Genomic DNA, 25990 nt, shown 5'->3' with positions numbered 1-25990 from the left:
AAGCTTCCTGCTAGTGAAAAATTTTATATTTTCTTCTACATAATTGACAAAAATGCTGAAAACATCAGAATTCTTTCCCTTCCCTGCGGAACCCTGGTAGAAGCAATTCCATTCAATGAAATCCCCCTTAGGTTGACAATAATTTGAGATCTATCAGGTATCCAGTCCATAATTTATTTATCATGTGCCTTACTGATATTCTAAAGAGCTAATTCATGATCAGAATGTTAGGAGATACTAAGTTAAACAGCATACAGAAATCTAAGACTGTCACATCACTGACAGGTTATTCTATGAAGCAAACGGTCTTCTCAAGGAATGAAGTTAGGTTTTTTTGACAAGATCTATTTTTCATAAAGCCATGTGAAATGGCATTAATTTTATTCCTTTTTTTTTTTTTTGCTAATCCTTAATTAATCAAATCTCAAATTGGTGTTTCCGTTTTGATTTTGAATATGCAAATTCATTTGTTAGCTGTTTCGGAAAACTTTTTTTTTTTTTTACTATTGATAAAGCATACTTTTGTCTTCTCTCACTCTCTCCATTTTAGGAGTTACAGTGCTTGAAGGGCCTATTTATGCAGTGGGAGGACATGATGGCTGGAGTTACTTGAATACAGTTGAGAGATGGGACCCTCAAAGTCAGCAGTGGACATTTGTGGCAAGTATGTCAATTGCCAGAAGCACTGTTGGAGTAGCAGCATTAAATGGCAAGTGAGTAGGGTATTCTTATATGGTTGAAACACATTTCTTAGAGGGATGAATAACTGTGACACACTGTAGTAAATAACTTCTAACATATTATAATGTGTGCCTTTTAAAATAAATGTAGACACAGTTGTGCACACCCTCCTATATCTCATAGCTCTTACATTTATTTGAAATAAGTAATTTATATATTTTTTCTATATTATTTTTGTTTAATATTTATATCAAATGCTTAAGAACATAGATCTGAAATTTCAGCGTGTATGGTATAAAACAATTCAGGATAAATTGTCAGTTGACTCGTCTGACTTTTATATGTTGTATATGTTAGTTCTAGTTAATCAGCTGAGTTTATCCTTCTAAGATGGTCATGTACCCAGTGATAAGATTTGTTGTATATGCATTTTGTACCTTGCTTCAGCCAAACATTGGCCCATGAAACCTTCTTGCCTGAAGGCAACTACATTCACACAGGAAGTAAACAGAAATTTGATTCTTGTCAAACCAGTCAGACTACATTAAACCTGTAATTCTAATTGTGTTCAGATTCTAAGTTTCTCTTTTATAACTTTCACTTTTTAAAATTTTAAAGTGGCACTTGTTAAAACTCATTTTACAGTAACATGATCTTGTATATTACTTGTTGCTTATCACTTAAAGCACTTGCTTTTAGCTATGTGGCTAAAAAGAATATGGTGCGAACTGTAATAATTTAGAGGTGGGGGAGGAATTAATCACAGCTAACTTCAGATATCTTTGTATAGACATCTATAACTGAGCCAATCATCCTAAGCTCACTTTATGGTCAATGGAAGAGCTATGTACTTTTAGGATATCATTTGTCTCACTTGTTTTAGACATTTATGTTAGGACAGCATGAATTGTGCTCTGTAAGTGCCCGTTTTTCTCTACTAACTATATAGGAAACCTGAGGACTCTGTCTCAGATTCTGACTTGTATGGTTTTGATATCTTAAGCGGGGAAGATGAATCCCACTGTAGAAAACTGAACATAAATAAAGAGCAGTCAGTAAAGAATCGCTTGGGAATGGTGGAAGCAATGGAGTAAGGCAAATTTCTGGAATATTATTTTCTTCATACTTTATTGCTACTGAACTGCAAGGAAGAAAGGATGAGAAACAGCTGCAGATGTGGAATGGAATGAGAGAGTAAATGTTGAGGACATGCAAAAATGGTTAATAAAAGTTAGAGTATACAGAGAAAAAAAGGACATATTAAGGCTGTTGGGTTTCATGGTAGATTATGCTATTGCATAATTCAACAACCCACTAAATTTTCCCCACCCATTTCTTCCAGTTGCAAATCATTCAGTTTTGATTATACAGTTGAATAAACTCTCAAAAATCCTTTTTATTAGGCTGTGCTTATCACACCTAAGATACAGGCTTGAGATAAGGAGGCTGAATTGATTTCTGGGATTGTCAGAGTCTTTGCACTGACTGTAAGAGTCACTGAATATAAAAGTCAAACAAGGAGCTTAATTTAGCCCACAAATAACTATGTTACAAGACCTATAGGAGATAGTGTACCTTTCTGTAGCAGCAGCAGGAGGCCTGACAGAGTACCCATAATCCCATCATTATGACAATATGCAGATATATTTTTTAAAGTTATATCTCAAATTAATTAAAAATGCAGGCTTTAAACGTGTTAACTAATTTTATGAGTTTGTCATATTACAGTTGTGTCCTATTTGCAGAGTAACTGTGGATTAAATAGGCTTTATTGGATGCATTCATTATTAATATTATATTATTTAAATCATGGTATCATATATTCAGATGATCTATTTCTCATCCATGACATTAAGAGTTAGTTTTATGTTGTGAAATCATCTGCAAACCACTGAAGCTTAATTGTCATTGCTTTTTCTTACTAAGTCACAGTGGCATTGAAATTTTCCAGACTAGATCAAATGGACAAAGCTGCTTTAATAACCCTGTTACTCTAAAAGAATCTGGTTTCAATAGCGTATGAGCCATGCAGCAAACTAGGAGAGACAAAATCTAGATAAATAACCCTGCAAATATAGATCTACAATTATGAAGAGCTGCATACAATTATGTATATATATTCCAGGTATGTTTCTTTTGCACAGCTGAGCATGTATTTAATGCTTCTCAGTTAATAAATGCTCAACTGGATTTTGCATGAGTTATATAGAACACTTTTAAATGAAGAGATGTTATCTGTGTCTCAGAAAGGTGGAATGGACACCACTGAAAACTGAAAAGCAGTGGTCTCACTGAAGCAAATAGCAAATATACTACTGATTTTTTTGTTTTGGTTGTTTTTTTTTTTTTTTTAATCCGAATAACCATCTTTAAAAAAAATCCCATACAGCAAGAACTGAAACCTGAAAAAATATGTAAGGACCAAACCTTTCAACTCTCTGGTACTATTCTTACTACACTGCTGTTCCACACAACTGACGTATGCTTCATTCCTCATATGAGCTTTTTGCTTTGAAATAGGCAAACATTTATGGATTTTTTTTTTTTTAAGAAATTCTAGGGATATTAGAAATTGATGTCTCAGTGAGAAACAAGATGTTGGCTTTAACATTTAACAAAAGAGAAACTATTTTAGTATGGAAGTTCTGAGGAGTCTTTTCCTGGTTATTCCTTGTGTTTCTTTTCTTCTGCACTGAATTAAATAAGTAAATATATAAAATGCAGCAGCATTCATTGAAGTGAGAGAGATCGAAACTACTCTATGTGTGTGTCTCCCACACTGCTTTGGGGACTTCACATTAAAGGGAAACTGTATGCTAAAGATCTCAAATGTGAGCTTCTTAAATACTTGAAAAAAATATAGTCTCTTCTTTTGTGTTTTAATGCTGGAAACTATTCCATTTGTGATCTTCCATACCTCTATGGTCTGCTTCATTCATTTTCCAGTTAAAGCCATCTTAAGGAGAAAACAATGGTATATTTTAACATAAAATTGGATGAAAATTGTATTTTTTTTAAGCTTAAGGTGGAAATAAAAAAAAAAACTTTTAGATTGTGATCTCCTTAGGCTCTGAGACGATTGATTTGTAAGTAACTTCTTATTAGTTCTTAATGTATTGAACCTTTTTAAGCTTACCTATGTTTTTGAAGCTCACTTGATAGTCTGTGTAAGTCAATTATCAATTAGTTTGCTGCTCACACAAATTGAGAGCGATATTATCTGAATTTGGCAAAACAGAGCACACAGAAATGAATGTTATTTCACTGAAATACATTTTTAAATTTCAACTGAAAATGGTATATTATATCAAAATCTTTCCTAAAACCTGAAAAGGATTGTGTCAACATGTGCATCGTAATGCAGTCTGAAAAAACTTTTAATTATTAAAGTTATAAAATCTTGCTGAATATTTCAGAAATTGGGAAAAATAAATATCTGGAGCACTTTTTTTTTTTTTTTTTTTTTTAAACTTAGTCCGGTTGACAGGGTTCTTTGGTATAACCAGGTTGCATTATTACATTTTGGGGTCACAATGCTGTTTCACCCATGAGGGCTTAATGGAACATCTTTGTCTCTAAGCACGAATGTCACCTGCTTGTTACCCTCAGATTTCCCACAGTAATAGGATATGGTAGTTGATATCCTTCAATTTGGAACACAAACAATATTCCTTTTCTTAAGAGACTTCCTAAACCTAAGGTGCAGCTAGAACAAATAATAAAAGGGATAGGGATAGGTGGTTTTCTAGATAAATACACACAGCAGATTTATTCTACCAGAATTTCAATAAAGAAGTTTATCTGGTGTTACACAGGAAATAATTATTTAAGATGGAAAAAGGATGAATAGTACAGGGATTTTAAGAAGAAAAGAACTGTATGTGCCAACTAGGACATCACAAAGTTATTGTCGGAATTCTTTAAAGATCAGCCTTGGGGTAAAGGAGTGTAAAAGCAGGATCATGCTAGTTAAATTATCAGATCATTCAAAGTGACACTAAAGGGAACATTACCATATGGGACATGTTGGACTATTCTACAGAAGTATTCGGATGACCCTAAAAAGCAACACAAATGGGATATTTAATAGTATATATATGAATGAACAAGTCTTGTGTTTGAAGAAAACTCATGGCAGAAAGTGGTAGAAGAGGGAAAAAAAGCTCTGTACCTTGTTAGTACAGAAAAACCAGTAGAAGAAATCTGTGAAAAAGGAAATGCAACTGAAGAATCCATAAAGTTTTATTCATTGTGAAAATATTTATGCTATTTGGATTACTGTGTTCAATTCTGGTCATGCATACTGAAGAAAGTTTAACTGAAAATGCAAAGTTTGAATAGGGGGTACCATGATTATCATGAATGCCTGTCATACCAAAGGAAAGCAACAGAAGTATTACAGTTGGCAAAGGAACAGGTGGATACAAATAGATAAAATTCAGATGGGAAATTCAGAGACAGAATAAAAATGATAGGGAGATGTCCTGGTTTCGGCTGGAATAGAGTTACTTTTCTTCCTAGTAGCTGGTATAGTGCTGTGTTTTGGATTTTAGTATGAGAATAATATTGATAACACGCTGATGTTTTGGTTGTTGCTAAGCGGTGCTTACACTGGTCAAGGACTTTTCAGCTTCCCATGCTCTGCCAGGTACACAAGAAGCTGGGAGGGGGCACAGCCAGGAGAGTTGATCCAAACTGACCAAAGGGCTATTCCATACCATATGATGTCATGCTCAGTATATAAACTGGGGGGAGTTGGCTGGGGGGTAGCGGTTGCTGCTTGGGGACTGGCTGGGTGTTGGTTGGCAGGTGGTGAGTGGTTGTATCACTATTTTGTTTTTCTCCCTTGGGTTTTGTTCCTCTCTCTCTCTTGTTGTTTTCCTTCTCATTACAATTTATTATTATTATTACTATTATTTTGTTCAAATTATTAAACTGTTCTTATCTCAAGCCACGAGTTTTCTTACTTTTGCTCTTCTGATTCTCTCTCCCATCCCACCGTGGCGGGGAGGGTGAGCGAGCGGCTGTGTGGTACTTAATTGCTGGCTGGGGCTAAACCACAACAGGAGGCAACAAGAGGGTGTACACAAAACTCTCATTGAGTTCTAAATGTGTGTTTACCAGTTCATAGAAAAGGGTAATGTTATCTGTTTTCATGCAACATCAAAGATTGGAATCCAAGAATTTTCCTTTTCAGTAACATGCCTTTATTTTCCCAAATCAACAGTTGGTGCTGTGTAGCAGTAATGATCTGTATTGAGACTTTGGAGATTCCATCTCCCTCATCCTCATACCTTTCTTATAGTTAAACAGTAATGGAATTGTGGAGGGTGTTAGCCTTAGTATATCTTTTGTTTGTTTGTTTGTTTTTTACTTGATGCCTTTATCAATTTTTAACATACTTTGGTAACTACTGTAGGATTTTCTGTGACTATAGAGTTTCATGGGATGAAACATGGCCAGTAGTTCCTCCTGATCTGGAAACAACATCGTCTTTTCTGTCTTGTTACTGTTAACAACCCTGTTGCACAGACTGGAAGAGTGCATGAACTCTCTCACATCAGCAACAGATGTGGGTGTTAAAAAATTAAATGTGAAATGGAGACTTACACTAACTTAGACGTTTAAAAAAAACAGGGAAGGACAGTGCTTTTTATATGCAGATAACGGGAAAGGTCAGAAGTTGGGATGATTTATTTGAATTGTTCTTTGGGGGCTGACATAAGTAACATGTAACTGGTATGCAATATATACGATGTAAGACTAGTATTCTATAGTTTACAGGAGATAATACTGCAGCCATAGTAGTCTTCTACAGTGTAAGTTAGAAGCACCAAGAAACCAAGTTTCCAGAAACTTTTGAAAATTGACACTTACTCTTTCAAGATTGTGTCTTCATTTCTTCATTTTTTAAATCAAGAAGAAAAAAAAAGAACGTAGTTGACAGTTTCCATCCAATAAATACTAAACTTTTCAGTAACTTAAAATGTAGTTGCCTCCAAGACTACAGTAGCTAATTATTAGCTTTCTGTTAACAAGTCTCTAATATATGAAGCATACATTCCCTAAGAATACTGAACCTTTCCCCTAACTTTTTTCATGTAATTTAATTTCAGAACAAATTTTATTCTCATGGGGAAACTGTAAGTAAAAATGAAATTAAGTTTACACACTTTTCTCTGGAATATATATCTAAAAGAGCCTCTCTGTATCATACAGGTTTATGTTATTCCAAATAATTGTGTGACACAACCATAACTGAAAATTTTCTAGTTTTTCCTATTATATGGCCATAAAAATAACATCACAAAAAATATTCCTGAATTTTTACTTGCATTTTAGAAATTATCAACATTCTTTTTACGTAACTATAGCTTTCATGGCAAAAAGCCTGGCCCTTTACTTTTGTTCTCTTTAACAGATATCAATAAATCTGTGCTACAAAAGGAAAAAATACTCAGCTGTTAATATGATCTGCAGATTGACTTTAAATGGTAGACCATCACAGCAGTACACTGAGTTAAGCATCAGATATAATGACTTTGGCATGCACTGGGAAACAGTTCATTCACATGGTGACATCTTGCAGAACCAAGGAGAAGGGAGTTCTGCCCTTTATTGATTGCCACACCCTCAAAGATATGCTTTGGTGAACTTTATATTTCCACCTGCTGCTGTTGTTTATATCAAATATCACACACTATTATTGATCTATGATAGGTGATGAAAAGCAAGGAATTCTCTAATCTTAACTTTTAAAAATAGAACTATTTTAAATGTCTTTTCAAATAATCTTTTATTTGAGAAAAAAAAAGTCTTATAAGTATTTTTTTTCTCTGAAGAAAAATAAAAGAGCAATAAGAAATGCTGCAGGAGAATATTATTCCCCATCAGTATCCATTTGATTTGTATCTGATTCAACAGAGAAGCAGCAATGTATTTTTTTATTATTATCATTAGTATTAGTATTAATATTTCTATTACATTTGTTTTTACAGTCTCCATCTGTGTTTAGGCACTGTACACCGAGGGAAGGAGAAAAGGGATGCTGTGAATTGGGAGTTACTTATGCATTACTATGGTGGGTTAGTGTTGGCTAACAGTCAAATGCCCAACCAGCTGCTCACTCACTCTCCTTCATCAGATGGGGGAGAAAATAGGATGAGATTGCTCATGGGTTGAGATAAAGACAGCAAGATCACTTACCAATTACTGTCACAGGCAAAACAGATTCGACTTGGGGAAAATTAATGTAATTTATTGCTAATAAATATAGATTCCAGGTAGTGAGAAACAAAGACAAATTTTAAAACACCACCTTTCTTCCCCCCTTTCCCAGGCTCAACTTATGTCTTTCACTCCCGGTTCCTCTAGCCCTATCCCAGACCAGTGCAGGGGGATGGGAAATGGGTGTTACGGTCAGTCCATAACTGCTCCTACCTGCTGCTCCTTCCTCCTCACACATTTCCCTTGTCCATCATGGGCTCTCCATAGGCTGCAGTCCTTCAGGAAATATCCTGCTGTTTGAACATGGTGTCCTCCACAGGCTGCAGCGCAGATATCTGCTCTGGCACCATGGAGCACCTCCTCCTCCTTCTCTGACTTCGGTGTTCCCACTGCTGTTTCTCACTCTCTTTTTCCCCTCCTCACTCTGTCCGTGTGGCATTTTTTGCCTTTTCTTAAATACATTTTCCCCAAGGCATCACCATCTTGGCTGCTGGGCTCAGCCGTGCCCTGGGGTGGGTCCCTTGGAGCCGGCTGGAACCGGCTGTGTCCGGCACGGGGCAGCCCCGGCCTCTCCTCACAGAGGCCGCCCCTGCAGCCCCCGACGGCCAACACCTGGGCACTTACAGCCAGTACAATTGCAATATTGATTTTTGCACACTTAAGCATGAAATAATTGCCATATACTGGACATCTTTGTGTTGAGTTAGGAGATCAGGTTTCTTATCAAATGTCTAAATGGAGTTTGGAAAAGAAAGGATTATTAGAAAGCAGTAAGGAATCCATTTAAATTAGGCAAAGACGAAAGATGAAGCATGGTGGTGGGCTTCAAGTACCCAAGCAGCAAGTCTATCCTGGGGCAAATGTCCAGCTCTGGCCATGGTTCACCTTTTTTTTATAGCAGTTTTGAAAAAAGCTGACTTGAGCATTTTTAAAACATTTGAGATTTCAGGAGGTTGGTGCCAAAGCTTTATCTGTGGTTCTTGTTTCATAAGTTCGATACAAAAGGAAGTAACCAAATGCTCAAAACACTCTTGAGGACATGAGTCACAATTTATAATCTCAAGAAAGATGTCAAAATTATGACTGGTGATTTTTTTAAGCAGGAAAATGCAATACAAATACTAAGGGCAAGATGCTTAAACTGACCCAGAGATATTTTCTTTTACAGGAACAAACCCTTAAACATAGCTCCTCTCAATCCAATCCAACATCTTTAACAGTGGAGTTGTTTGGAAAGCCTTTCTCCATCAATTATGTTTCCTTCCTTTTTCCTGTTTATCTTAGTCACTGATATTTGAATGTATTCCCTTTTCGTATTTTTATTGAAAGACAGTCCAATACAATAATGTGGTTTTGTGGTTGTGTCCTTCATGAAATTATTTATTATCAATCGGCAATGTCAGATTTTGTCTGTCGCTTGATTGTAGCAGATAGAATTTAGAATGGCTTCCACATTCTATTAATTCTACTTAAGCATTCATAGAAATAGAGCATACTAATGATTTTTTTTTAAATACATATGTATATACTTATTTACTATTTTGTCCCTTCACACCCATGCAAATTCATTTGTTACATTTTCAATTTCGTTTGTTAGGTGGAGAGGCTTTATTTAAAAAAAATGGTTTTTATTTATTTATATTCAGTTCCACCAATTCTGAAAGTTGGATTCACTTAGTAATGGATTTCCATAAATTGGATTATTGTCTTAGCAGTACTTTTCTAGCTTTTGTCTTTTGCATTTTGAATGGGAAACACAGAGAGCTGGCCAATACAGACATTGCCATATGTAGAGGGGAATTTTTTTTTTCAGGTCATGTAATGAAACAAAGCTGGAATGAAACTTGTGTTATTTAGATCAATATTGTGCCTGTGGTAAATAGCAGTTGCTTTAGTTTTATGTGTCCCTTATGACTATTATGCATTATTACAAAGTGAACATCAGAAAATTTAGTTTGCTGAACCTTCATTTTCAAGAAAATAGCAAAATTCAAACCAAATTAGTATGTGCACAAGAAAGGTTCTCAAAATTGTCTTGTAGTTAGTCACTCACAGGAATATATTCACTGTGTACTGACCTCGGAGAGGCATAGGTTAATAATTCCACAAATTCCTTAATAGCAGTTCAATGGTTGGCACACGAGAATTAGCAATGTATTACATTCATATAACCACCTACAAAACTTGATTGCGTGGCTGATTACAACCTCCTCCAGGAGTTCTGCTTCTTTGCCTTTCATGCATCATATAATAAACTATCTGTGGCATTCTTTCTTAGGAGAATCATTAAGGCTTATTACTAATTCAGTGCCCTGGTCTGATCTTTTGTACTTTTGCACACAAATTCATATTTCCTATGTGAGGGTCCCATGCAGCTCAGTGAATGTGCAATTCAATTCAATATGCATCATATTCTCTCTTTTTCAAGCAAGATTTAACTTGGTATTTTACATCCAGTCTGTAAAATAGGAGTCTCTGCACAGGCATATTTCTTTTTATGTGGCTAGGCTAGGCTTAAAAAGGGCTAGAACAGATACAAGTTAGGTAATATATGTGACTCTTAGAAGAGTACAATGAAAAATCATGAAACTTTACAGTAAAACCAGTATTTTTCCTACAGTCCAAGGGAGACGCATATGCAGCTAGGATGTATTGCTCTTTAGAACCCAAGTGATTGTTAGGAAACATGGCAGTTGCTAACGACATTGCTACATTGCAGGGTGGGAACTCGATGAGCCTGTTTTTCTTGATATGCTATGGTCAGGCTCCCAGATGCTTAAGCCACATTTCTATTTTGCATATTTACTGCACATCTACATCCTTTAGTGTGTATGCTGTACCATGCACTTCTCTTCATCCATCACCCACATGAACAAGATTTTTGGACTAGCTGACTGTTGACTGGTATGCAGCTAGCGTGACTGTCATTTGCTGTAAGGTCTGCCATTAGGTTTTTGTAATAAGAAATATTTTGTCTTTACTATATAGTTCTTTTTTTCTGCAAATTTTGTAATGAACAGCAAATTCTACATAGATTATGAACATAACATAGTATGGTATGCATTAATTTGGGCATGTAAGGGTACTTGACCAAGCAGACATGGTGAGTTAATTTACTTAGTCCTAATACCTGACAGGAAAAGGCAATTGGGTCACTCCATCTAAAGTAAGCTTTTAAATGTAACATATGTATCAACCTAGACAGCAGGAGGCACTGTGGAAAATGCCTAGAGAGATTCACAGGCAATTTTTGAATTGTGCAGCTTCCGCAATTAAGCACAGACTCTTAAAAAGCATTCAGCAATTACTGTCTTCTCTCTCATAGTCAAAACTGAAAAAGATATTAGCATCCCACATTCTGGATTATTCTGAAAGTCTGGCTTTTAATTATTATCTTTAGTGGGAGATGAAGTATGAGAATCCAGCCTGTCTCAAAGAGTACTTAGTGCCTATATGCTGGGACCTGAAGGAAGCCCTTTTTCAGTGCAGTTGGAGAAGTCTAGAGATATTCCGCTGACCAAATGTAGGCATTTACTTCAATTATGTACACACATGTATTTGTGTGTGTATATACATGTGTATACATATACTTTCTTATTTCCACATATGTGTAAATATGGAAGGATATTTAAACGTCTAAAGCTTACTGAAATTAAAGAAAGCTAAATATCTAATTTGGTACTCAACTAAATATCTTTATGGGCAACAGCCCTTACAGCAGCTATCAGATATCTACTATACTCAGCAGAACAGAATACTATGCCATCTCCACTGTTAACTGATATTTCTATTTTTCTAATTTGAAACTAGATTAACTTCTTAATAACTAATATTGGAGTAAAATGAAATGTCTTTTGACTCGGTAGACCAACTTCAGCTGAATCTTTCATTATTGGTTGTATTCATTGAATTGAGAAGGATTTGTTCATTGTGAAGGTCACAGACTAAATGATCTAAGACTTTTTTTTTGTCATCCATATAATTGCAATGCACTGATAATTTTCATACTTCAGTAAAAACTAGGGAACTAGCTCAGTATTATTAAATAAATGAAGTATTAATATGCTGTAATTGTGATTTTTAAAGCTGAAGTAACACTTCAAAATTTCATGCTAAGCTAACAAGATAAGAAAGTATGACTGAAACAATTGTATTTCCCATCAGAGCAGCTCTTTTCGTGGCTGTTTTTGCTTGAGGGTTTCTTTGCTCTTGTGCCTTATTGATGATTCAGTTATTCTTTCACTAATCCATTTGAACTAAGAAAAATATTATACTTGGCATACATAATTACAGTCATGTAAAGAGGGAGAATATGTTTCATACTGCATGCTTTCTGCCTACAATATTCTCAATGACTACAAACAAATACTTTAAAATCAATATTTTATGAATGGCATGAATATTTTGCCTGATACTGAAATACAGCCATGCTTCTCCTTGTCAAAAAATTCATGCTTTCACATGTCTGTTTCCATAACAGATCTTACATTATCTACCTAACTAGAGAGTAAAACAAAATTTGACTTAGGATGATATTAATTACTTATTATGTAGTTTATAAATGTAACTAATTTTACAAAACCCTTTTGCAATGGGAAGAATGACAAACATATTTCAAAGACTAACTCACAAGATATCAGCCTTAGAATTTTTTCGTAGAAACTTTTTATATCTTGTCTCTTTTCTTACTATATTTTACTCTAAATGTACTTTGACCTATAAATAAATCTATACTTTAATTTAAATATTGTAAAAGTTATTTCAGGTTCTTTTATGACAGTTTTGACACTGCTAATGTTTTATAAATGTGCTGTTTATTAACTGCTGCTTTTGATCAAACTCTTTTCTCAAAAAGGCAATTATTCTGCCTCCCGATATAGGGAAAAAGGGACAAATGTTGTAAATATTTTTCCTTAACTATAGAAACTACAAAAAGGTGTAGGTATTTTTTAATATTTTATTCAAAATCATACGATAAATAGATACTGAGACAGAACAAAATGGAACAGCTCTATGGTCTAAAATTATTAAACTCACAAAGAAGATGAATATCATAAACACATTAGCTCAGTCTAGCACAAAGTAATTCTGTGAATTCAATAACAATTTATTATTTAATGACAGAGTCACTGTATTTTTTTTTAATAAATAAGAGAGCAAATAAAGGGCCTTAAGCTCATGCTGTCATAAATGATTAATTTACAAAGACCATTTTGCTTAACTATCTTACAGCCTGATACAGTCAAGAACATTTTTAACTGGTATAATCCGCATTTGGTCTCTGGTCTTGCAGAGATAATGTAGCCCATATAACTTTGATTAGAATTAAATTTACTTGAAACAGGTTCTTTCTATTAGGAAACTATACTTTCTAGTGTAGGAAGTAGAACTTTTCCGTAATGATATTATGCATGCAAAGTGTGTTTTTCTCTCAGTATTTTCTCTCAGTAGTTACTATTTCTTTAATTGCAGGCAATAAAATTTCTTCACTTTATTTTTGATCAAACTGTATGTATTTTTAATTTACTCCACTACTGCATTACTGCACCAAATACATGAAATACCATTCCAAATTTACACACAAAAATAAGAATTCATTAATGCTTTCCATTCAGAAAATTGTTTTTTCAACTTCTGCCAGTGAACTACAGGTCATTGGCATAACCAAGGCAGCATGGATAGATACCTTTCCTCTCCTCTAGTCTGATTCCTAGATCAGGTATGGACTGATTAAGCAATACAGAAGTCCAGCACTGATGAAAATTATTACCTTCCCCTCACTTCTACCAGGCAGATATCCTTTGTGCCAGAGTAATTCTCTGTTGCTCTTCCAGGCACACTGAAAGGGCAGAAAAGGGTACAAAGGAGCCTAAGCAAAAGACTGGATATGGCCTTTGATATTCACAGTGAAAGAATTTTGAAAGGCAAAACCTTGTTAAGAAATACAGCAAAGGCATGATTCAACTGTTTTCACAAGCTGTACTACCTCACATCAAAGGCAGTCTGGTCTTTTGAGGTTGGCTTGTCAAACTGAATTTAAAAATGCCTTTTCTGATTAGTTATCAAAGGTTTGTAATGGTAGCACTGAGATAAATGCTTTTGATCTATCCAGTCATGATTTCTCCTAATGTCTGCTACTTTGAAATCTCTACTGCATTTTCTAGCCATTTTATACATATATATATATATACACACACACAAATGTTTAGGAATCTCTAAGCATCTTAATACAAAAAGAAGTAACCAAACCCTGAAAAGATAAATTTCCAGCTCAGAGGAGACTGAGTTTGGTCTAAATTCATACCTACACACAATGTCTGAATAAGCTGAAATATAGACCATTGGGGAATAGAAATCTATAACATCTGCACAGGCAAAACTTTCACTGTGGTCAGTGGAGATAAAAGTACTCAGTATTGGATGCTTTTTTTGCCTTGTCGATCTTCCCCTCTAAACAGTAATAATTATAATAGAAACCCCAACAAGTTTGATGGGATACACAAGGAGGTGTAATTCAGTTAATAGAATATTCCCAACTGAAAAATAAATGAAGATATGACTAGTATGTGATCATGATTAGGCTTATTTCTCAAGCTTTCTTTTTCATTGCACAACACTGAAAATAAAAGTCTTACAATACTGTAAGGTACTGTACTGTAAGTACTGTAGGTACTCAAAAGCTATTAAGAGATATGACATCTACAAGGAGTCTACAGACACCAGTAATCTGAGAGAAATAGAAAAAATTGAGCTATGTGTTTGATGCCAGTTGAAGTAGTACATAAGGTAAGGTAAAGTTACTGAGATAATATTATAAATTAACAATGTGAAATTAACAAAGCAAAATTTGAGGAACTTGAATTTTCTAAATTCAGAATCACTGGATTATCTTTTATTTCTGAATTCTGGAAGTACTTGCACATGCAAATGAAAATCTACTTACACGTATTTTCAACAAATCATCCAGAGTAGAGGTGGTACCTGGTAACTGAAGTAATAGAACTGAATATAGTTAAGAGGCATAAAAGTAGCCCTTGCAATTGCAGGACTGATATCTGATCTCAGTAGTGCCAGGTTTTCAGGCTTTTTAGAGAAATACATTACACCTTTCCCTATAGAAAATTTTATTCTAAACTGTTACCAAGAAAGACAAAGCTGCAAAAAGGGATTAATTCTAAGTCATCTAATAAAATAGGGCTCTAAGCACTAAGAAGGAAGAAAGACTGCTAAATATCTTGGATATAAGTATTGCAAAAGTTTCAGTTAGCTGTACAGTATCGTGAATATTCAGCACTGGTTGCAGAGTTGTTCTGCAGTCATTTTGGGCCTTTGTGACTATGGATTAGGCAACTCAGGTGAAGAGTGGAAGCAATTCCTGACTGAGTTGTTCAGGCTCAACCACAACCAGAGCTTTAAAACAATTACTTGATTTCCAACTTTTATTTGTCTGAACTAGACCTTTGTGAAATAAAAATTTATTGTTAGTCTTATGAACTATTCCTTGCTGAGATATAAATACAATCAAACCCTAAAATGATAGTTCCAAAAACTGATTTTGGAAATTAATTTTGTTTTGTTCTGAATAGCATAGAGAGATTTAACAAAAACTAGGTGGTCCCAATCACTGGCTGAAACTTTTATCAGTTACTTATGAACAGCATTTGCTGTCTCTTTACCAGCAACTCAGGAATGCCTTTAGCTATATTTTACTAGCTGTCTTAATTGAAACAGAGGAATGAAAAAGTGTGCTTCTCTTTCAGAGTGGAAATATCAGCTTATAGATTCATTTCAGTTGAAAGAGAATGGAATAGATGAGAACTTTTCATGCCAGAAGAAACAAACGAAGTGGCAGGTATTTAGAGGAACACATGATTACTCACACTGAACTCTGCAGAAGTGTTGGTACTTCGCATTTTTTAAAATTGTGTGAAGTGTTTAGGTGTCCAAATCCTTACTCAGAAATCTATTTGGAAATCTCAGGCTTGTTAACCATGGTATTAATTTTTAGGGATTAATTCACTTATCTACATGTAGTTGTCTACTGCCATTTGAATTGCCTCAGGATAGCCTACTTGACCTCCAGCAATCATGCATGGTTCTCCTGTGTACTCTTTGTCATATCTTCCAGTCTGCAGGGAATGTCATCGTACCCTAGATGTCACAAATAACGTTTGATCACTGTCTGTGGGAAGCTGAACCAAGTCCCATCTTTGAAAACAAAGATAACATCCTTGCAGACACCTACATGTAAATGCTTATATTTACATTTATATTAATGTGAATGTATTTGGATCACATGTTTAAGTTTTTTTAGTGCTGTTCTGCAGTTCTTATTCTCTGCTGAAGAAAAAAAGTGTGGGTGTGGCTGGTGAACCAAATTGTTCTTTAGGCTCGGCTGACTACCCTGAGCATAACAGCAATTTAGACACTGTAGACACCCACAGATTAACACTTTCATTTAGGTGTCTTAACCTTGAATTGGATCCCACCTGTAGATATCTGATAATCCTATGGAAAGGTAAATGTCTTAGGGCTGGATCCACAGACATAGTTGCAAAAAAGTGCTATTTGTTTTAACATCTCTCGTAGAGGAGCGTGGATTCTCCTGGCTACTTTTGTCAGAGCACAAGTATATCTGTCAGGCAGTACCAAAATGTTCTATGGCTTCAGTGACATATTATTAGTGGTATTGTAGTACTTCCTTATTCATCACCATCCATGCCAATGAAACGTAATGGTAAATGCACATTTAAGTAGCTCTGAATTCATGGAGCGCTTAGGACAGTAAAAGCTTCCAAATGAATAATTGCTTCACACAGACAGCTTTTGCATCCTGAATTGTTCAGTGGTTGGACTTTAAAATAGCCTGTGTTACTATTAGTTAATCTCCTGGCACTGTAGAAAAGGCAACAGACTGCAAAAGGATTCATATAAGAAATGAATGCAGCATGGTAATAGTGGAAGAGAACAATCAGAACTGTTTCCTCCTGGGAACCATTATAAAGGGAGGAAGGAAACAAGTTTCTTGCCTGCAGATAGTTACAAACACAACATATTTGTTAAAACACATTTTGCATTTTTATTTTAGAATATTTTCAGAAGTTTTCCATGACTTACCTACAGAACTCAATCCTCATAATATATTCTGATGAAGAAAATCGACATACAGTGCCTGGGGCTATCATTTTCTTACTTGCTGAGTACACATGTTAATGTTAGTGTGGGCAAAACTTTTCTTCAGTATAACAAAGTTCCTTGAAACTGAGGTATTACTTTTTAAAAATCCATGTTTAAAACATAATGCTATATTCTTTTCTGCAACGCACTGCATATTTGATCTCTACTGTATTGTAAGTGTAAAATTCGTTCTGGACATGAGCCTCCCATTGACACTTTTGTATGTGGAATAGGCTGAATACTAGATCAAATACTGACTGCAGTTTTCCATATGGTTTGTACTTTAGCATACAGAGCTTATGCAGTACTATTTTTTTTTTCCTTTCTTTCTTTTTTTTTTCCAAGAAGGGAGAATTAGAAGTTTGTGAATTTATTCAGTATTAAAGAATTATACAAGATAAAATATTAAAATACAGGACAGCAGTTGCCAGACTAATCCCACTACTTTGCTGCATGATAAAAATGCAGAGAAACTATAATAAAAGGATTGCATATTACTTGTTTGTCTGGATTACCAATTATAAATTAGCACTTTCACTTCCACCTCACAGATGATGAGCAGTTAGGCAGCAACCCTGCTTACATGATTTATAAATCTATAGAGACAAATCTGCACGTCACTTATGGCACTCTTGGCAGTATATGCTGTAATCGAAGAATGAAAATATCCATTACCAGAAAGAAAATATCTTTCTTTCTATTCAGGTGGGCAAAGCACTAAGTAGTACGTGAATTTGGTAATAATATTAAAATCATCTATGTTTGCTGACCATATGAAATTCGTATGATTTTGAGAGATTATTTTTTTTTTCTTTTTCCTGTTTGCTGATGTCAGATAAAAAACCCCAGATGCTCCTTGTTTTTATTTCTACAGTTCTGAGCTCTTGTTTTATTAACATTTGTATTTGTGTGGACTTTCTTAGGTTATATTCAGTTGGAGGTCGGGATGGAAGTTCATGTTTGAGTTCAATGGAATATTATGATCCTCACACAAATAAATGGAACATGTGTGCTCCTATGTGTAAGAGAAGAGGAGGTGTAGGAGTGGCTACATGTGATGGCTTTCTTTATGCAGTCGGAGGCCATGATGCTCCTGCTTCTAACCATTGTTCCCGACTGCTGGACTATGTAGAAAGGTATCCAACTATACATGCATTTTTTGAATACAAAATAATGTCCAGTAGCATCATTTTCTTAGCTAAATGATGGTAAAATTAAACAGATGTTTTTACCCAAAGAAATGCCAACTTATTTACTTGAAAAATTCCATAGTTTTGTAGAAGACAATTTATTTGAAGGTTATTTTCTTTCCCTTTTTTTCACAGTACTATTATATATTATCATGGAAAAAATCCTCAACTCTTTTCACACCTCATTTAAGAAATCTTTGTTTTTAAGGCATGATATTATTGCAGAGTCATAAACTAAACCTTGTAGAGATAATAATTCAGCCTTGAAATAATTTTATAACACCAAATTGTATTTAGAAGTATTTTGTAACTAAAAATGTAGCTGAGCAAAGAGGAAGTATAGAACTGCTTAAGTGATGGATATTTACAGTACATTACATTGCTTCCTTTAGCAACACTGCTACTTCCTGATGTGTTGATATAAGCCTGACACACTGTGTTTACAGTACCCTGAATTTTGCAAGTGGATATTCTGGAAATTCAAGAATGTCTAGTAGGGCAGTAGGGTAGAGTTGGAGTGATTATAGCATTCAATTTGAAGGTAGTCTTCAAATGCTTCATGAAGGTTTGACTTTTTTCTGTTTCTGTATGCTTTAAAATAGAATAAGGAAAAATACAGTCTCAGAATATTTACAAGTTGCAAAGGTTAAAGTAGATATGTTTGAGTAGTTGGTTTATCTTAACATACAAGTAAAGATAGGCTCTGGGAGAGATTTACCTATTTATTTATTTTCTGAAAGTGTTAAACTTTAATTAAATGTCAGTTATTCCTTCTGCTGAGTCTGGCTTGGCATTTACCAGTTACCCAGTATGTAATCCAAAAATTATAAATTAAAATTTACCCCTTATGTTATCCATATGATTTTGCTCAGTCTTAGACTCATTCCCATCTCTACTGCATGTAAGCAAAGATCACAGGCTGCCAAATACTTTACTTCTTGTCTCCAACACATGGAAAGTTCATCTAAGAATTCCCATGATGCCTGTACTTACAGGGCCTATCCTCATGGGCTTCTATTTATAAGAAACGATAACCAGAATTTTCAGTGAAGTACATTTATATTGACTACTAGTGACAATATTAATAAGTATGAAATCTCTCCAACTACTTCTGCTTATTGGTACTTGTAAGGGAGCTTTTCTGTCATTTTTCAGTCTCTGAGAAGAAAACCCTTTTGGTGTTGAAGACAAACCACATCCCATCACATTTTTCTTTCTCAGGGGGAATTATAACAAGAAACTAAACCATGTATCCTTAAGCTATTTTATGTACTTGTATATGAATGACATTATACAGTGTTCCTCGACTAGTTATTTTTGCACTGATAGCAAAAAATGTGGATAATGTATTTCATGGGCAGTTAGCTTCCAGACTAAAAGTTGGGACTAACAAATCAGAACTTGTAAGGCTATTAGCTTGCATAAAGTGGATGTAAATTAACTGATAGACTCCACTAAGACATGAAAAACTCTCATGGCCCTCCCTGTGATTGATAAGTTTATAAGGTGGCTGAGATGTGATTTAATGTGTCTATTTTTACATTCAAAAAAAACGCATCATCTTCAAAAAATAAAACCATCTCAATAACTTAAGAAACCAAAGACTAGTAAGTGATAATGAGGTTTATTACAGTAAGTTATTTTATATCTCTCTCTGAAAGTTTTACTTTCTGTAAATATCTAGGGCATGAATCTTCTTCAGGAACAAGTCTCTGCTTCAGTCATTTTCTCATTCTGATACAGTCTGATAGGATGTGCTTTGTTCAAATACCAATTTTCTCCTGGAAGATTGTCAGACCAAACATAATGTTTTAAAATTTATTTTTGAGATTATGTAAATCTAGTGAGAGCAGATATGTGTTTTTTAAATGCTACTGCTAAAATCCTGTTCAATTGTAATTAGGATTCCCAGTTTGAACTCTTCTAAGGTTGATGCAATTGTAAAGGATTTCCTATGGATTCAAGCATTCTAAATCAAAATAATAGTTATGTATGTTTGCTCTTCACAAGCTGTGAAACTACAATGTTGTATTCCTTTTTAAAGATAAAATAACTAGTTCCTCTTTAAGAATTATACAATTTTGGAGATATTTTGGCAGATTTTATAAAGTAGGTGTCTTTTCAAAATGTTACCCCAAACCTGACAGCTATTAAAAACATAAGGAAGTGATCTATAGTTTTTCCCTTTCGTCTCACCTTGATTTCAAATTGATTTTTTTCCACATTCAGGACCTTTCATCATAACGCTTCTCACCCTAGGGCATACCTAGTTATTATAAAGATTAAAAGCACAGTTGTTTTTAGCAGAGGAAAGGATACAAGAAATCTCAGACATTTTCCTGGCAATTACAAAATACAAGTTCCTTTTTGTTGACAGAATTGAGTTATAAGAATTCTGTTTGGCCCTTGCTTACCTGTTTATTGGAAAAAAAAAAAAAAAAGTCCAAAGTTGTCAACTATATTTAGTTTCCCTGCTTTTGCATCTCCTCACCTTGGCCCTTGTAATTCAAAAGTAGTGTATCAAAGAGTCTATTAAAATTTATTGCCTTTAGTCAGGTGAAGATACAATGTACGCTGGTGCATTTCACTGGTTGTGAAACTCTTTCAGCTAGGGGCATACAATACTGTTGCTGAAAAAGTCACGCAGTCTTTGAAAAAATCCATTCAAAATTAAATTTTTTTGGCTTGTTATATGTGCATTCCCCTTCCACATATTCAAACATTGTTTTTAAGTATTTTCCTCTCAAGTTTTAGAAGACATTTATCACATATCTACATATTTAACTCAAAACTTCTTAAGGAAAGATAGCAAAATGAAAGAATGTGAATAAATAGAATTAAAAAAAGAAAGTAAAATGAACAACATGATCAATTTAATGGTATTTTAGACATAACAAATTGAACACAAGATTTCACCATTTTATTTTCTGAGAAGTCCCAATAAAGCCAGAAGGATTAGCAGCCAGTATCACAGAATCACAGAATCACAGAATTGTATAGGTTGGAAAAGACCTTTAAGATCATCGAGTCCAACCATAAACCTAACACTACCAAGACCACCACTTCTCCATGCTAAACAATCCCAGCTCCCTCAGCCGCTCCTCATAAGACTTCTGCTCCAGACCCTTCACCAGCTTCGTTGCCCTTCTCTGGACACGCTCCAGCACCTCAATGTCTCTCTTGTAGTGGGGGGCCCAAAACTGAACACAGTATACGAAGTGCAGCCTCACCAGTGCCGAGTACAGGGGCACGATCACTTCCCTAGTCCTGCTGGCCATGCTATTTTTCATACAAGCCAGGATGCCATTGGCTTTCTTGGCCACCTGGGCACACTGCTGGCTCATATTCAGGTGGCTGTCAACCAACTCCACCATGTCCTTTTCTGCCAGGCAGCTTTCCAGCCACTCTTCCCCAAGCCTGTAGCGTTGCATGGGGTTGTTGTGACCCAAGTGCAGGACCTTGCACTTGGCCTTGTTAAACCTCATACAATTGACCTCGGCCCATCGATCCAGCCTGTCCAGGTCCCTCTGCAGAGCCTGCCTCCCCTCCAGCAGATCAACACTCCCGCACAACTTTGTGTCACCTGCAAACTTACTGAGGGTGCACTTGATCCCTTTGTCCAGATCATTGATAAAGATTTTAAACAGAACTGGCCCCAACACAGAGCCCTAGGGAACACCACTTGTGACCAGCCGCCAACTGGAGTAAACTCCATTCACCACCACTCTTTGGGCCCAGCCGTCCAGCCAGTTCTTTACCCAGCGAAGAGTATACCCGTCCAAGCCATGAGCAGCCAGTTTCTCCAGGAGAATGCTGTGGGAAACCGTGTCAAAGGCTTTACTGAAGTCTAGGTAGACAACATCCACAGCCTTTCCCTCATCCACTAGGCGGGTCACCTTCTCATAGAAGGAGATCAGGTTGGTCAAGCAGGACCTGCCTTTCCTGAACCCATGCTGGCTGGGCTTGATCCCTTGGTTATTCTCTACATGCTGTGTGATAGCACTCTACGTATCTACTACAGTAGATATGTAGAATTTTTTCCTAAAATGTTTTTAGCTGTCAAGAACATTTTAATCAAGGTTAAAGACAATTCTGTTATTGTCCAATTTGAAGGTCATATTTATGAACCAAAAAGCAGTTACAAGCAAAGCACTGTAACATTGTTGTTGCAATATCTATATTAAAAAGGTTACAAAATTTCCATTGTTCAAATATAATATGGGACGGTTAACAGTATTCCTACTAGTTGCTTATTGAACATGTGAATGACTGAAATAGTTACAGGTGCTCTTATAGTCAGCCTTTGTAGAAAAGCCTAGAATTTTCCTTTTTGTAAAGCATATATATATACAACTTTCTGTAGGGTTATCAACTTCTAGTTAATAAAGTTTAGACTACAAGAAAACATGTTGAAAGAACTTGACTCCCCCCAAAAAATGAACTTATAGCTAATACTGTTTCTTAAATGTGTAGGAGAAGGTGGTTTGATGCCTAATTTTATATAAAAATATAGTAGTTAGAGGACTTGTAAATAAATAAGATTTTTAGCCATTATAGAGTTCCTTTATAATTATTTTAGATAAATTATCATGCCCGAAGTTTGATCTACCTTACACATAAACAAATGACTAAAGTCAGTGAAAGTATTTGTAGCCTTAAACTGTTTATTTTTTCCACTGATTATCAAGTGATTCTACTACATAGTAAAGAGCTTAAGGACAGATGAAATTAATTCTATCATACTGTGATATAGTATTCTATTTTAGTAATATTTGTCATCTAAAAATGAGATATCTGGTTTAACCTGATACTCCAGACATCCTTAGTAATTAGTTTTACAAATGTCTAAAATAGATACAATGGAATGGCTTCTGAAATTAACTAATTTTTACATTTTTAATGAATATCTAAATTAATGGCTTAGGCTAAATGTTTAATTTTTAAATGTCTATCATTATACAAAAGGAATTTTGCCCTCAGTTTTAAAAGTTCTGTGGTGATTAATGTCTTAAAAATGGTACTCACTTGAGCATATCGGGAGGAGAATCTAACTCTAATGCAGTTAAACATATCCCCTGAATTCTTAGGGAGGTTTCCTGGCTGTGAACATTGTGTAGTATAATTTTAGAAATTAAAATATAATGTAATATAATCTTAGAAAGAATATGTTTAATATGCTACAAGAAATATCCTATTTAAAATATATACATAGAAATATACATACATTCAGATACTGCTCTTATATCCTTTTCAAATCCCTTTTTATGACACCTTACCCCACAAATACCTTAGTTTATTCCTAAAGGTTAGCTGAACAAAAGTTCCTAATCAACATTTAGAGGTTTGAATTGGGAACACAATAAATCTGTATGTTTTCTTTTTGCTGTTAGGAAGAGTATTTTGGATAAGATGCTAAAGGATTTTTTTTTCCAGAAAAAAAGAACTATCTTTCAAGTGAAGATCAGCATGAACTGACACTTATCTTCTCCCTGGACATTCGGTTTCCTTTCTCTTTCCTCAGGTATGATCCAAAAACCGATACATGGACAATGGTGGCTCCACTGAGTATGCCTCGAGATGCTGTCGGTGTCTGTCTCCTTGGTGACAAATTATATGCAGTAGGTGGCTATGATGGTCAAACATACCTGAACACTATGGAAGCATATGACCCTCAAACTAATGAATGGACACAGGTAATCATAAAGTCTTTATTTTTGTTGTCTATAACATATTTTGATAGTTGTACATAAAAACATTACTTTTCTGAAAAAAAAGTATAGTATCTAGGGTTGCCATAACTGTAAATATAGACCTAGTATTTTATCAGCTATTATGTGAGGAGTTTCCTCTGAAGACAGAAAAGAGAGAATTAAATCCTAAGAAACTGGCAAAAGACAGAATAAACAGTCATTAGGGATATTATCTTGTTATCTGTCAGACAAAATTCTCATTCTGACCTATTTCTATAGCAAATTATTTCTTCATGCAGAAGAAATGTCATAAAAAGTATCAAAATGGACCTGAAATTTTAATTGGTAAACCAGCATGTCCTGAAGTTCCTTCATATGAAAATTTGTTTATTTTATGTAGAGAGCCAAATTTTCATTTCATTCTTCAATTCCATTTTCTTCTGGTTGATGGATATTTTGAAATGTTGAACTGTATGTATGTTCCTAATGTTGAACCATATAAGAATTAATAGGTATAATAGAAATAATGGTATAATGCAAGAAGCTAGGGACTGGTGATTTGGTTGTAGAAGGAATGTATTTTATTATGTCACAGTAGTGCTTGGAAAGATTTGTATTCATAGCAAAGCATTAAAAAGAAACAAAGGATTATTTCAACATTTTCTGTTATTAATTCTGTTTCAAGACTTTCTGAAAAAGTAATTTGTTCCACTAATGTAGGTGTTTACATCTGAATTAGTCACTCTAAGTTCGCTTTAAAGTTAGTGAAGAAAAGTACTTACTTCAAAAGTATGATCTTATCCTAAAACAAGCATTTAAAATAGGCCAGATGTATTATACTCAAAAATGCCTATTTCTTTTTATGATTGTAAAGGGGGGCTTTTGTTGTCAAGCTTAAATGTAGATGTACATGGTGTAAAGTTAATGCAGAAGCCCATCTTTTTTATCTACTATTAATTAAATTACAAGAAAGCATTTTTATGACATTCTGTAGGAAATAAGAAATCAATTTGGAAAGATTGTTTTCCCAAATCCACCAGTCCACATAAAAAACCCATGAATAACCACATTTGGACAGATAGGAAACATGTGACACCTCTGATTTGACATGTACAGTACCATTAATTACAGTGTACTATCATTAGTATTATTATTACATAGCATATAAGCTGACTCTACTGTATTAGTTTCAGCAAGATCCAGTCTTCTAAAGTTATTAATCCTTGTGTTGTCTTGAATAGTGTCTAAAGATGCTAAACTTATTCTGAAGGACACTTGAACCTGTTTAGGAATACTGGAACCATACAATTTTGGTATTAGTAACATTGACCTTGCCTCAGGGACTAAAGTGGAAGCATCAGCTACAGTCTACAGATTATAGAAACTCTTTGCATATCAACAGTTCAAAAAATTGATGACAGATCTAAAATCACTTAGTTTTTCTGTTCTCACACTTTCAAGTGAAAGATGTCAGATGTGAGTAAATAACTGTAAAACTACAATAGTAGGATATTGTTGGTTGTATTTATTTTTAGTGGTTTATACTCCCATTAGTTTTGACCATTTCAGAATAATGTTGACACAGCACTTTAGCAATCTCCTGCATGGCTTGCTCCTGTTCAGTTAATTTGTATCTTTTTTTCTGCAGATGGCTTCCCTAAATATTGGAAGAGCTGGTGCCTGTGTTGTAGTCATCAAACAACCATGACATTGTCAGCACTGCTTAGGATTTTACTGACTATGAAATGATTATTTTTCTATCAGACAAGAATGATAACTTCATGAGAAGAAGGATTTACACAGTGAATACTCTGTTGATCACAAACTTGAAGAAGTTTGGAATTGAGAAAGATTAAGTATTTATGCCCTATAAAATAACAAAAACTGTTCAGAATCAGTGAACAAGAAAAAAAACCAGGCTGTTGTAGGCATAAATATGTGAATGTGGAGTAGTAAGTTCAGGTACTGTTCTCATGAATGTGTCCTGGAGAACTGGATAATCAAGGGACAGCTCTACACAAGGAG

General features: G+C 34.8%; 1 protein-coding gene across 2 annotated transcripts in view; it reads left to right on the top strand.

Moving 5' to 3' along the window:
* The window catches only part of KLHL1 (kelch like family member 1), a 251190-nt gene extending 225432 nt beyond the window's left edge, over positions 1-25758 (top strand). For both annotated transcript variants that reach the window (XM_075491973.1, XM_075491972.1), the window contains 4 exons: positions 551-713; positions 18009-18221; positions 23797-23968; positions 25614-25758. In XM_075491973.1, coding sequence (XP_075348088.1) covers positions 551-713; positions 18009-18221; positions 23797-23968; positions 25614-25673 — 608 coding nt within the window. In that variant the 3' untranslated portion in view covers positions 25674-25758. The remainder of the gene's footprint in view (positions 1-550; positions 714-18008; positions 18222-23796; positions 23969-25613) is intronic.
* Positions 25759-25990: the final 232 nt, after the last annotated feature.

Source organism: Mycteria americana, chromosome 1 (assembly GCF_035582795.1).
Source record: "Mycteria americana isolate JAX WOST 10 ecotype Jacksonville Zoo and Gardens chromosome 1, USCA_MyAme_1.0, whole genome shotgun sequence".
NCBI classification, from domain to species: Eukaryota; Metazoa; Chordata; class Aves; order Ciconiiformes; family Ciconiidae; genus Mycteria; species Mycteria americana.
This window is presented reverse-complemented; position numbering and strand designations above follow the sequence as displayed.